General features: G+C 47.1%; 1 protein-coding gene across 12 annotated transcripts in view; it reads left to right on the top strand.

Annotated features, from left to right (window-relative positions):
• Positions 1-12,160, top strand: part of fdxr (ferredoxin reductase) — a 43,441-nt gene that overhangs the window by 27,388 nt on the left and 3,893 nt on the right. For 3 of the 12 annotated variants that reach the window (XM_047159248.2, XM_053685225.1, XM_053685224.1), the window contains 2 exons: positions 318-491; positions 1,968-2,427. In XM_047159248.2, the coding sequence (XP_047015204.2) occupies positions 318-491; positions 1,968-2,329 (536 nt within the window). In that variant the 3' untranslated portion in view covers positions 2,330-2,427. Of the gene's footprint in view, positions 1-317; positions 492-1,967; positions 6,777-7,328; positions 8,452-9,209; positions 11,326-12,160 lie in introns of those variants that run through there. The other 9 variants (XM_053685219.1, XM_053685220.1, XM_017483391.3 and 6 more) reach the window with 9 other exon arrangements.

The raw sequence follows: 12,160 nt of genomic DNA, 5'->3' as shown, positions 1-12,160 counted from the left end.
GTATTCATTTATTTGTGTGTTTGTAGTTATAGGGCAAATATGAGAATTGTGAAATAGGTTGGTCGTCAAAAAAGCCTTGCTGTAATTTTCAAAACTAAAACTGACAAAAAGTGAAATTTTGTTATGGTTATGTAGTTTTTTCATAGTATTTAGCCATTACTGTAATAAAAAAGTAAATACAAGGTCCTCTTGCAAAGTAAAACCTGTGTGTGTGTGTGTGTGTGTGTGTGTGTGTGTGTGTGTGTGTGTGTGTGTGTGTGTGTGTGTGTGTGTGTGTGTGTGTGTGTGTGTGTGTGTGTCTGTCTCTGTGTGTACAGGACTGTACTGCAGTGGCTGGGTAAAGCGTGGGCCGACTGGTGTGATCGCAACAACTATGAATGACAGTTTTGAAACGGCACAAATTCTCTTGAAAGATTTGGACTCAGGAACACTCGATCCGTCAGTCGACAAAGCTGGTGCTCAGGAGATTACAATCTTACTGAAGACTCGAGGTAACAAATGCATACAAAAGTACACATTATATTTAGAATTGTGTATAATTATATTGTATATAATTGCGCGCACACACACACACACACACAACATACTTTTTAATATATTTTCTGCATCCTGAATATTCAACGAAAGTACAACTGCAGTGAACACGCACTTCTTCTGCCCCATCTGTAAACTTTACAAAGCGGTGCTTTCTTGTGCATCCATAAAAAAATAATGCATAAGTAATGATATATGATAGTAACTAATATAAATAAATTATGCCCTAGTGTGTGTATATGAAGTGGGCATACATGGTAAATAGGAGGCCACTTGGGATTTGGCCCAACTGTGAATTGTTTCTGTGTAAACCTGAGATGAAGTTATATTAGAAGCAAATATTTGTATTGAAACAAAGTAGCATAAGAAGTTTTAAACTGAACTAAATATCAAGAAGAAGGAAATATTACTGTGGGTAGGGTTTTTTTTTTTTTTTGTTTGTTTTTTTTCCTCCCCCTTTCAATTTATTTATTTATTTATTTATTATTTTTTAAAGAATAAACCTGAAACAGTAAAGTTAGTGAGCAAAGTATATTATCTTGCGTATAAATGTTTATTTCTAAACATAGACCTATTTATTAAGTGTCATTATATGAATTGAAAGATCTATTCATATGAATAATACTGAAACTGACAAAGTTCATTTAACGTTGTATGATCGTGGGTGTATTATCTTACCATTGTTTACAAAGATGGAAAAAATGAGCTGTAATCTCTTATTCAGCTGCTCGTTGCACAACCCCTATTGAAAAATGGTGAAAGTACCACGCAAATACCTGAACTTGAATTTCTGGTCTAAAGAATTAAACAGTAATTAGAGTTGGCACTGAGATTGTAGATTGTAGAGATTGTAGTTGGTGAATGAGATTTTGATTTGGAATACTGAATAGTCTGTCTTTTTGACCCTGGATCAAACACACAATCCTCACTGACTGTAAAGCTGCCTGTTAACATTCTGCTTCCAATCTTTCTCCAACTGACCTATTCAATGACAATGTTCGAAACCTGTTGGTGCTCGTGTCGCCTCAAGAGTTCTTGATAAGTTAAAGCTAAGAATTTGTCCTAGTCAATCATGTGTCAGGAACAACACTGAATAGTATACACCTGGGGTTTTTTTTGTTTTCTGTGAAGGAGAATGTACTCTGTATAAGTCTTATTATTTTTCATATAATGTATGTGTGATCAGAAGCACTAAATTATATTGTCAACCAATTTTAATTCAACTTTGCATTATAATTAATGGAAGCAAAACAAATTAAGATTAGTCTTCTCTTCTTGAAAATCTATGCAAGAATTTTCATCCGTGCAAGAATTTGGTTTAAATGAACCATGCGCTACATGGCAAAACATCTCCGTACATAACTATATCTTGAACACAGTTCTAATATTTCTCATATATATATATATATATATATATATATCACGACGGGCAGAGATCCGGCGCACACAAGAGGGAAAATGCTCCTTCTCCAACTGCCGCACCGGCACGACGTGGGCAGCTTCCTGCCGAACATTCCGCCAGCCGGAAGGACCGCCGCGGCAGGGCGGGACTGACGCGACTCCGGCCAGCGATTGGCGGATCCAACGGGGAAGTCCCACCACTCAGGCGATGGCGGAGGAGGATAAAAGGGCGCGCTTCCTGCTGGGAAGGGGAGGAGAATATCGTAGCGTCAAAACGGACTCCGAGGCACAAGCGCGGACGAGACCGCCAGATAGTGAGAGTCGCACACACGGAGGACGCCGGCCCGGGAAAACCCCCGCCCCGCCTCGGGAATCCCGCCTCCGCCACGAGTAGACTCCGCCGGCCGTCACGCCTTCACAAAACCCCGCACTCATCCACTTATAACACATTCACCTCACCCTAGCCACAATAAACCACCGCTTGCAACCATCCTTCTGTCTCCTTTGGGTCTGTACGCCGCCCTTCCCCGGGCTAATTCCTCACAACTGGTGGAGGATGCGGGCATAGTACAGACCCGCCTACTACAAGACAAAAAAAAAAAACACAAAAAAAAAAAAAAAAAAAATTATAAATAAACCCGCGAAAGAGAGAGAGGGGGGAAAAAAAAAAAAAGGGAACCCCACAAAATGGACCACACCCTGCAACACCTGCTGGAGACCAGCCTCCAGCAGCACGCCGTGACACAGCGGCTCGCCGAAAGCCTTCAGGTCGCCACACAGACACTGATCGCCATGAGGACTGAGACCCCCGCCGCCTCCATGCCTCTCCCCGACGCAACCAGCGAGATCCGCCGCCTACTACCCCCCCTTGGCCCCGAAGAGGACCTCGAGGCGTACTTCGAGACCTTCGAGAGTATCGCCCGCCGGGAGGGGTGGGACAGTGACGACTGGCCCCGTGCCCTTGGTCCCCTGCTCACGGGAGAGGCCCGAACAGCCTACTATGCCCTCGAGCCGGAGGAGGCCACGGACTACCTGGCGATGAAGGAGGGAGTCCTGGCGTGGTGTGGCCGAACCCCTGGCCAGGCAGCTACTGAATTCCATCGTTGGGTTTATCGATCAGGTGCCCGACCACGTTGCCAGATGAACGCCCTCATACGGATCACCAAACGATGGCTCCGACCGGATCGGCATACCGCCTCGGAGGTGGCGGAGAAGGTGGCGGTCGACCGTTTCCTGAGAGCGCTACCCCGGGCAGAGAGACAGGCCGTGGGGGCCCACGCCCCAACTACGCCCCAGGAACTCCTGACTGCCCTGGAGCAAACCTTGGCCACCCTGGAGCTCGACTCCGGGGAGCAGCAGCACCTCGATCGGCCCCTCGGTGCCCAGGGCCCCCGGTCTGACCGCCAGACCCGGCCCCGCATCTGGAGGAACCCCCAGAGGGCGCCCACTTGTGAACACCCCCGAGACGAGCCCATGCCTACAGAGCCGGAGAGGGAAGCCGCCCGGCTGCTTACAAAACCATGGCTGGCAGGCTGCGCCCTCCATCAGCAGCAACCGCCGGAGGCGCCCTCCGTGACGGTGTGGGTCGAAGGGAGACCGGTAACCGCCCTACTGGACACCGGGAGCACGGTGACCCTTGCCCAACCCTCCATCCTGCCTGAGGGGCGCCGCCCAAGCGGGACGCTTACCGTGACATGCGTCCATGGGGACACCCGGGAGGTCCCCTCAGCTGAGGTCCAGATCCGGAGCGAAGCCGGCACCTGGCCCCTCCAGGTCGGAATCATCCCCGAACTCCCCGTGCCCCTCCTCCTGGGACGAGACTGGCCAGGATTCCGGGTGGTACCGAGAGCCGAGCCCCGGAGACCGCGGCGGCGGGGGAAGGGGATCCCAACCTGGCCGGCCTACCTGGCCCAGGACGACGGAGAGGCCCCCTCAGAAGGTAAGACCCCCCAAACTACTAACTCTCTGGCGTCTGTCTTTCCCCAGGTAAACCGGGAGGGGAAGTTCAGCCGGGAGCAGAAGGAGGATGACCGGCTGAAGCACTGCTGGGCCCAGGTACGGGTGATGGAGGGGGTCGACCAGAGCCCAGACCTGAGGCTCCCCACATCGTACTTCCTCGTCCGAGGGGGGCTCCTGTACCAACGGGCCTGCCGCCGCGGGGAGCAGGTGGACCTACTGGTGGTGCCCCGAGCCAAGACAGCCGTCTTATTACACCTAGCCCACACCCATCCCCTCGGCGGCCACCTGGGGGCCCGAAATACCCTGGAGAAACTGCGGGACCGCTTCGTGTGGCCCAGGATGGAGGCGGAGGTCCGGGCCTTTTGCCAACAGTGCCCGCAGTGCCAACACACTGCCCCGCGGAGGCCCCCGCCGGCGCCCCTGATACCCCTGCCCATCATCGGCGTCCCGTTTGAGCGAGTGGGCATGGATCTTGTGGGGCCCCTACCCAAGTCTGCCCGGGGCCATGAATACATCCTGGTCCTGGTCGACTACGCCACTCGGTACCCTGAGGCGGTGCCGCTCCGCAAGGCCACCTCGCAAAACATCGCCAGGGAGCTGGTACTCCTCTTCAGTCGAGTGGGGATCCCCAAGGACGTGTTGACCGACCAAGGTACGCCTTTTGTCTCGAAGCTAATGGCGGATTTGTGTCGTATGTTACAGGTGAAGCACCTCCGGACGTCCGTCTACCACCCCCAAACCGACGGACTTGTTGAGAGGTTCAATCAGACCCTCAAGCGGATGCTGCGCCGGGTGGTGGACGAGGAGGGGAGGAACTGGGACCTCCTCCTCCCCTATGTACTCTTTGCCGTTCGGGAGTGCCCCCAGGCGTCCACGGGCTTCACGCCCTTCGAGCTCCTGTTCGGGCGGCGGCCGCGGGGATTGTTGGATGTAGCCCGCGAAGCCTGGGAGGAGCAACCATCCCCCTTCCGCTCCGTCGTCGAGTACGTGCAGGACATGCAAGCAAGGATTGACAGGGTGGGCCCCATCGTCCGGGAGCACATGCTGGCGGCGCAGGAGGAGCAGAAGAAGGTATACAACCGCCCCGCACAGCCCCGGGAATTCCAGCCGGGGGACCGGGTCCTCCTATTAGTGCCCAGCAGCGCCTGCAAGTTCCTCGCCCGGTGGCAAGGTCCATACACTGTCCTCGAGCGCCGGGGCCCAGTCAACTACCGCCTACAGCAGCCCGGTAAGCCGAAGGACGGGAAGCTATACCATGTAAACCTGCTGAAAAAGTGGGTGGAACCAACCCCGGTGGTGTCGGCGTTCGCAGCTCAGGACTCGGACCGGGGCAAGGATACCTTGGTCGGCTTCGGGGAGGACCTCACTCCCACCCAAAGACAGGAGCTTACCGAGCTGATCGACCAGTTTGCAGATGTGTTTTCGGCTGCCCCGGGAATGACTCAGCTGGTCCAGCATGAAATCAAGACTCCTCCCGGTGTAGTGGTGAGACAAAGGCCATACCGTGTCCCCAAGGCCCGGCGCCAGGCCATCGAGGAGGAAGTCAGTCGCATGCTGCGGGACCACATCATCGAGGAGTCCAGCAGCCCCTGGTCCAGCCCCATCGTCGTCGTGCCGAAGCCGGATGGAAGCATGAGGATATGCAATGACTTCCGGAGGCTGAACCAGGTGTCTGAGTTTGACAGCTACCCCCTCTCCAGAGTGGACGACCTGATCGAGAGGCTGGAGAGAGCCCGATTCATATCGACCCTGGACCTCACCAAAGGCTATTGGCAAGTGGCGCTCGCACCGGAGGCAAGGCCTAAGACAGCCTTTAGCACGGCTACCGGCCACTGGCAGTACCGGGTTCTCCCCTTTGGGCTGCACGGGGCGCCCGCCACGTTCCAGCGGCTAATGGACATCCTCCTGCGACCCCACCGACAGTTTGCCGCGGCCTACCTGGACGACGTGGTCATACACTCCTCCACCTGGGCTGACCACCTGTTCCACCTCAGGGAGGTCCTGAAAGCCCTCCGGGAGGCCGGCCTGACGGCGAACCCAAAGAAATGCCACCTAGGGCTGACGGAAGCCCAGTACCTGGGATACCGCATCGGACGGGGGATGCTGAAGCCCCAACAAAAAAAGATTGAGGCTGTGAAGGACTACCCACGTCCGACGTCGAAAAAACAGGTACGTGCCTTCTTGGGATTGGCGGGCTACTACCGCAGGTTCATGCCTAACTTTTCTGCTGTAGCCTCTCCCCTCTCAGACCTTACAAAGAAGGGCCAGCCGGACCAGGTGAGGTGGACAGCCGATGCAGAAAGGGCCTTCCAGGCCCTAAAAGAGGCCCTCACCAGCGCGCCGATACTCCGCAACCCGGACTTTGACCTCCCGTTCACTGTACATACTGATGCTTCCGAGACAGGGCGCCGTCCTCTCCCAGACCTTCGACGGGGAAGAACACCCAGTCCTCTACATCAGCCGGAAGCTGTCCCCGGCCGAGAGGAAGTATGCGGCGGTCGAGCGGGAGGCACTAGCAATAAAATGGGCCATCGAGGAGCTGCGATACTATCAGGCGGGCAGGCACTTCATCCTCATAACAGACCACGCCCCCCTGCAGTGGATGGCCAAGGCGAAGGACACCAACGCCCGGGTAACCCGCTGGTTCCTCGCCTTACAAGACTTCTCCTTTCAGGTTAAGCACCGGGCGGGGGCCCAGCATGGTAACGCGGATGGGCTCTCACGACGAGACGCCCTCTGGGCCCACCACCGAGCGGCAGTAGGCTCGGAGCTGAGGGGGGGGACGCCGGCCCGGGAAAACCCCCAGAGAGTTTCATATTCTATGTGAAGAGAAAGAACATGTGTGCAGCTTGTGTGGCGTGGAAAACACATGGCCGTACAAGGTATGGTAACGTTCCTGTCACGAATGGATGTGATCCAGATTTAACATAACTATATATATTTTTATGACCTACCACAGAGTGTTAGAAGGACCATGTGTGCAAAGTGTGTGGGGCGGAAAACACATGGCCGTACCAGGTATGGTCACGAATGGATGTGATCCAGATTTAACATAACTATTAATATTTTTATGACCTACCACAGAGTGTTAGAAGGACCATGTGTGCAACGTGTGTGGGGCAGAAAACACATGGCCGTACCAGGTATGGTCACGAATGGATGTGATCCAGATTTAACATAACTATTAATATTTTTACGATCATGACCTTTGATCTAGATATAGAGAGTTAGATGTGTATCTTTTTGGCCTTTGACCTATACCTGTCAAAACTACGGTTACAATATATACCAACTATTTCTCTCTCTCACAGCCTTTGCTCAATACTTTGTTGAAGCAGCTTTGGTGCCAATTACAGTCTCAAGTCTTTTTGAGTATGATGCTACAAGCTTGGCACACCTATTTTTTGGGCGGTTTCTCTCATTCTTCTTTGCAGGACCTCTCAAGCTCCATCAGGTTGGATGGGGAGCGTCGATGCACAGCTATTTTCAGATCTCTCCAGAGATGTTCAATCGGTTCAAGTCTGGGCTCTGGCTGGGCCACTCAAGGACATTCACGGTGTTGTCCTGTAGCCACTCTGTTATCTTGGCTGTGTGCTTAGGGTCGTTGACCTGTTGGAAGATGAACCTTCGCCACAGTCTGAGGTCCAGAGCGCTCTGGAGCAGGTTTTCATCAAGGATGTCTCTGTACATTGCTGCATTCATCTTTCCCTCGATCCTGACTAGTCTCCCAGTTCCTGCCGCTGAAAAACAATCTCACAGCATGAAGATGCCACCACCATGCTTCACTGTAGGGATGGTATTGGCCAGGTGATGACCGGTGCCTGGTTTCCTGCAGACATGACGCTTGCTATTCAGGCCAAATAATTCAATCTTTGTTTCATCGTGGTCTGAGAGTCCTTGGACTTCATGGCTTGGTTTGTGCTCTGACATGCATTGTTAACTCTGGGACCTTATATAGACAGGTGTGTGTGCCTTTCCAAATCATGTCCAATCAACTGAATTTACCACAGGTGGACTCCAATCGAGTTGTAGAAACATCTCAAGGATGATCAGTGGATGATCATTGTTATGGGAGATGAGTGGTTGTACGGATAAGTTTTTTTTTTTATATATAAATGGCATCCCTTTATTGTATACTTTATGGAGTTACATAAACTCCCACTTAATTTTTTGTGCCTGCAGGGTTTTACAAAATCTATATAACCAGCGACAGTTATTGGGTAGCCATGATGAGCCAGGGGGGTGGGGGGCAGGTTTGTTTTCGGTGTTTTGTACTTTTAATTTTGTTTTCCTTTGTTAGTATAAAAAGGAAAAAAAAAACGTGAAAGATTGCTGCTGTGCGTTACTCTTTGTTTTTTCTTCTCAGTGAAATATTTGGGGGAAAAAGAAAAGAGAAAAGAAATGTTCAGCAGACAAGTCCAGTGGAAATGAAACTGGAGATTGTTTGTGTGAGCTGAACTTAAAAATAAAATAAAAATAATAAAAAGGATTATCAGTGGAAACAGAATGCTCCTGAGCTCAATTTTGAGTGTCATGGCAAAGGCTGTGAATACTTATGTACGTGTGCCTTTTTTTATTTTTTTATTTTTCATAAATCTGCAAAGATTAAAAAAAAAACGTCTTTCATTATGGGGTATTGTTTGTAGAATTTTGAGGAAAATAATGAATTTAATCCATTTTGGAATAAGGCTGTAACATAAAATGTGGAAAAAGTGAAGCGCTGTGAATACTTTCCGGATGCACTGTGTATATATGATATGAACTTTTTAAAAGCCATAAAGCTTATTTCTAGACATATTTTCTAATTTCAAGCTTAACATTGTCTTATTCTCTTGCTGGATAATTTCGTTCAGTTCTTGAAAGAAACACTTGAAATAAGCTAAATTATCTGCCAATGGAATAAGACCATTTCAAGCTTGTATCATCGTATCAATATCTAAAAATAAGCTTAAACAATATTCAAAATAATAAAATATTTTTCTTGCTGAAATATTTTGTGCAGTGTATTTGCAATACCCTGCAATTGCACCATATTCCTGCAACATATCCCACAAAAGAATTAACTCAAATGATTTTCTAAGCTCTGCGTGACTGATCCTGAGAACACAATGAAAACATCAGTGTTTGACTTGTCTTGGCTTCCACAACTATTTAGCCTCCATGACTTTGTTGTGTACGGGAATATACAGGCTTGTCAAAATAAGGTGACAACCTGTTTTCAGGAGAAATAAAAAAGCTGTAGGTATATGCCATGTTTTACACAGTCATGTCCTTTATCTTAATTTGAAGTGTGTGAATGTGTCTCGCATTTTCAGGAGTGAGACCAGTGTCCTTCTCAGAGTGGGAAAAAATCAACTCGGGGGAGGTGCGGAGAGGAGAAGTTCTGGGAAAACCCAGAGAAAAATTCCTAGATGTGAAAGAGATGTTGGAGGTAGCCTGGTCCTGATCCTGTCTGAAAAATGCTGGACTGCTTGTAATCAAATCCCCTATCACACTATGTTGTGATTTGCTTAATGAGGAGATGCCTGATTTACACTGATTTTACATCAGACTAAACAACAGTTTGAAAAGTTCCCGACTCAACATCTGTTGCTCTGGAGCTTATTATTTGCTTAGAGTCTGGATGAAGAAAAACATTCATGCTTTTAACGTGGCTCTATGTGAAGCCTCTCGGGCCACGTTTCAAAAGCACTGCAGCAGTACACCTAACCCTGGAACTAGCATCTGGAAAATAGTGCTGACTTTCATGGCAGCTGTAAGCTTTGCTGACGTTTCCCTGGTTGGCTCTAAATACTGAAATAACATTGTGGATTGTGCAGCACTTGTGTTTATTTTTCTGTTTCAAACATGATTGGGCAACTTAGAACCTAAAAACCTGTATAGTGCTTTCTATGTGAAGAGTTCTGTTCATTGAAAAATTATAAACTGGAAATTATTAAAGTAAATAAGGTTTTGACTGCAAGGAATTTGACTTCATTTATGATTAGCTGGACTGTTAATCATCCAGGGCCGAGCCCAGATTCTTCTTCATGCATTTTTTTCCTTTTTCTTCTTTACACATTTTTCTTCATGCAAGATTTGTTTCATGGAAGCTGAGATAACTTGGATGTCAACGTACAGTATGACATGATCAGAAAAAGTTGGATTCATTATAAAACTTGCCTCTGGTGTTGTCACTGTTTGTAGGACTATCAGACTGATAAAATATAAAACTTTACTTCTTAGACTAGTTTGGTGTCGCTAGCCAAGGGGAGCAGTGCGATAAAGTTAGTTTTATAGGTGATATTCTTTGACATTCCAGACAACACCCATTAAACTTTCTGTGCCTCAGGTTGGAAACAGTTTCTCATGTCTCTAGGTCAAACAGTCACTCAGTACGTTTACATGGACAACAGTAATCCGATATTAGCCCGATTAAGACAATACTCTGATTAAGAAACTACCATGTAAACATGTACACACCTTAATCACACTATTAACGTCATGTGGGAGTTTTCGCCGCATTTTGCGACGGGACACGTTCACACACGGCGGTGCTCAACCGTTTGACGGCAAATGAGAGCACGGCTGCGTCCCAAACCATGTACTTACCTACTATATAGAAGGCGAGATGCATGCATTTCAGCTACTATATAGTAGGTAAGTACACGGTTTGGGACGCAGCCCGCCGCTTCACAGTCGTCTATTTGCACGTATAGCACGAGACATAAATAACTGCACGTGAAGCTTTCGTAGAGTTACAAATGAAACCCCCAAAACTGTATGTTTACATGATGCGTGAAATTCTGGAGGGGACGTCGGACAGCGTGGCGTGGGGACCTAATGACGTGTACCGTTAATCAATCCATGTTCTGTAACATGTAAAACGGGAACGTGAAAGGAGTATTCTAAACGCAACTCACGTAAACACCTTAATCACAATATTGCCTTATTCAGAATAAGGTCAGTAATTAGATTATTGCTGTCCAAGTAAACATACTGATTGAGTTTAATGGAATTAGAATATTACAAACATTTGCACTACCACATTTATTTGTAAACTAATAGAATGTAAATTCCACAACCAGCCTTGTGTCACGAAAGGGATATTTTTAACATTTCATATTTGTTGTGATGTCATAATATCAAATGGTTAAATTGATTCATAGGGCTAATAAAATTGATATGGAAAAAATAAAAATAAAAAATTTATTCAGCTTTGTGCTAGGCAAAGAAAACCTATTCATGTATTTCCAAGTTGGTTTGGTTTGAAAATGTTATAGGCACGGAGAGTTGAAGGGGTATTATCGCGAATGTCAAACAAACGTTGGATATAAAACCGATTTATAAAACATCAGATATAAAACACAACTAAGCTATGGGTTTATCTGCTTGAGTACCATGCAGAGTACATTCTTTCCTCATACTCTGCTCATATCATGTTCACATAAATGGGAACTCAGACATTTATACACCTTGTTTTCCTGCTCAGCATCAGAGGATGTTACTGTTTCAGTTTCAACCCCTTTACTGGTTAAAAAAAAATCAGCGAATATCCATTTTCCCCTCACACTGACTATGAGCTAGTGTTTGGCAGAAGTGAGAGACTGTAAGCCAATAAACATGTTTTTCCCAAGTATTTTCCTCTAAACCCTGTCTGATTGTTCTCGCCTCCGTTCACTGAAGATATAAAATTACAGATGGTCTTCTTTTACTGAAGTATGTAATGACAAACCGCTCCCAAGTGGAGAATTATTCTGGGCTAAAAAAAAGAAATCTTAGTGGCTACAGCCCCAAATACCAAGACCAGGTTACGCCTCTGGTTACTGCCTTGAATTAAAAAGCTAAAACTAATTTAAGCAGTAAATTAAACAAGTACAGGAAAAGTAATAAAATAGAATACAAACAAATACTGTACATATAAATAAATATATTTTTATATATGTTGATTGCCAGATAAGGATTACAAAATGATGTGAGTAGACAAAAAAGCATTATAGAATACATTTTTTATATATATATATATATATATATATAAAGTCCCCTCTGAAACTATTGGCATGGCAATGTCGATCTAACACTAACATCTAACAGATGGTGGGGCCCCTGTGGATCTCAAAATAAGATCATCAGTGTGAATTGGCACCCACTAAATATGGAATTTCCATGAGAGTACATAGTACAGTTATATAATCATGCAATCACACATTGATTCATTTTATTACTTTATTTTATTTATACCGTGTTGAAGTAAGAGTGAAATCTCAGGAGTTCTGCATTTTAGTAC

The sequence above is a fragment of the Ictalurus punctatus genome, chromosome 13 (genome assembly GCF_001660625.3).
Source record: "Ictalurus punctatus breed USDA103 chromosome 13, Coco_2.0, whole genome shotgun sequence".
Lineage (NCBI taxonomy): Eukaryota > Metazoa > Chordata > Actinopteri > Siluriformes > Ictaluridae > Ictalurus > Ictalurus punctatus.
The sequence above is the reverse complement of the archived record's forward strand: the minus strand, read 5'-3'. Positions and strand labels throughout refer to the sequence as shown.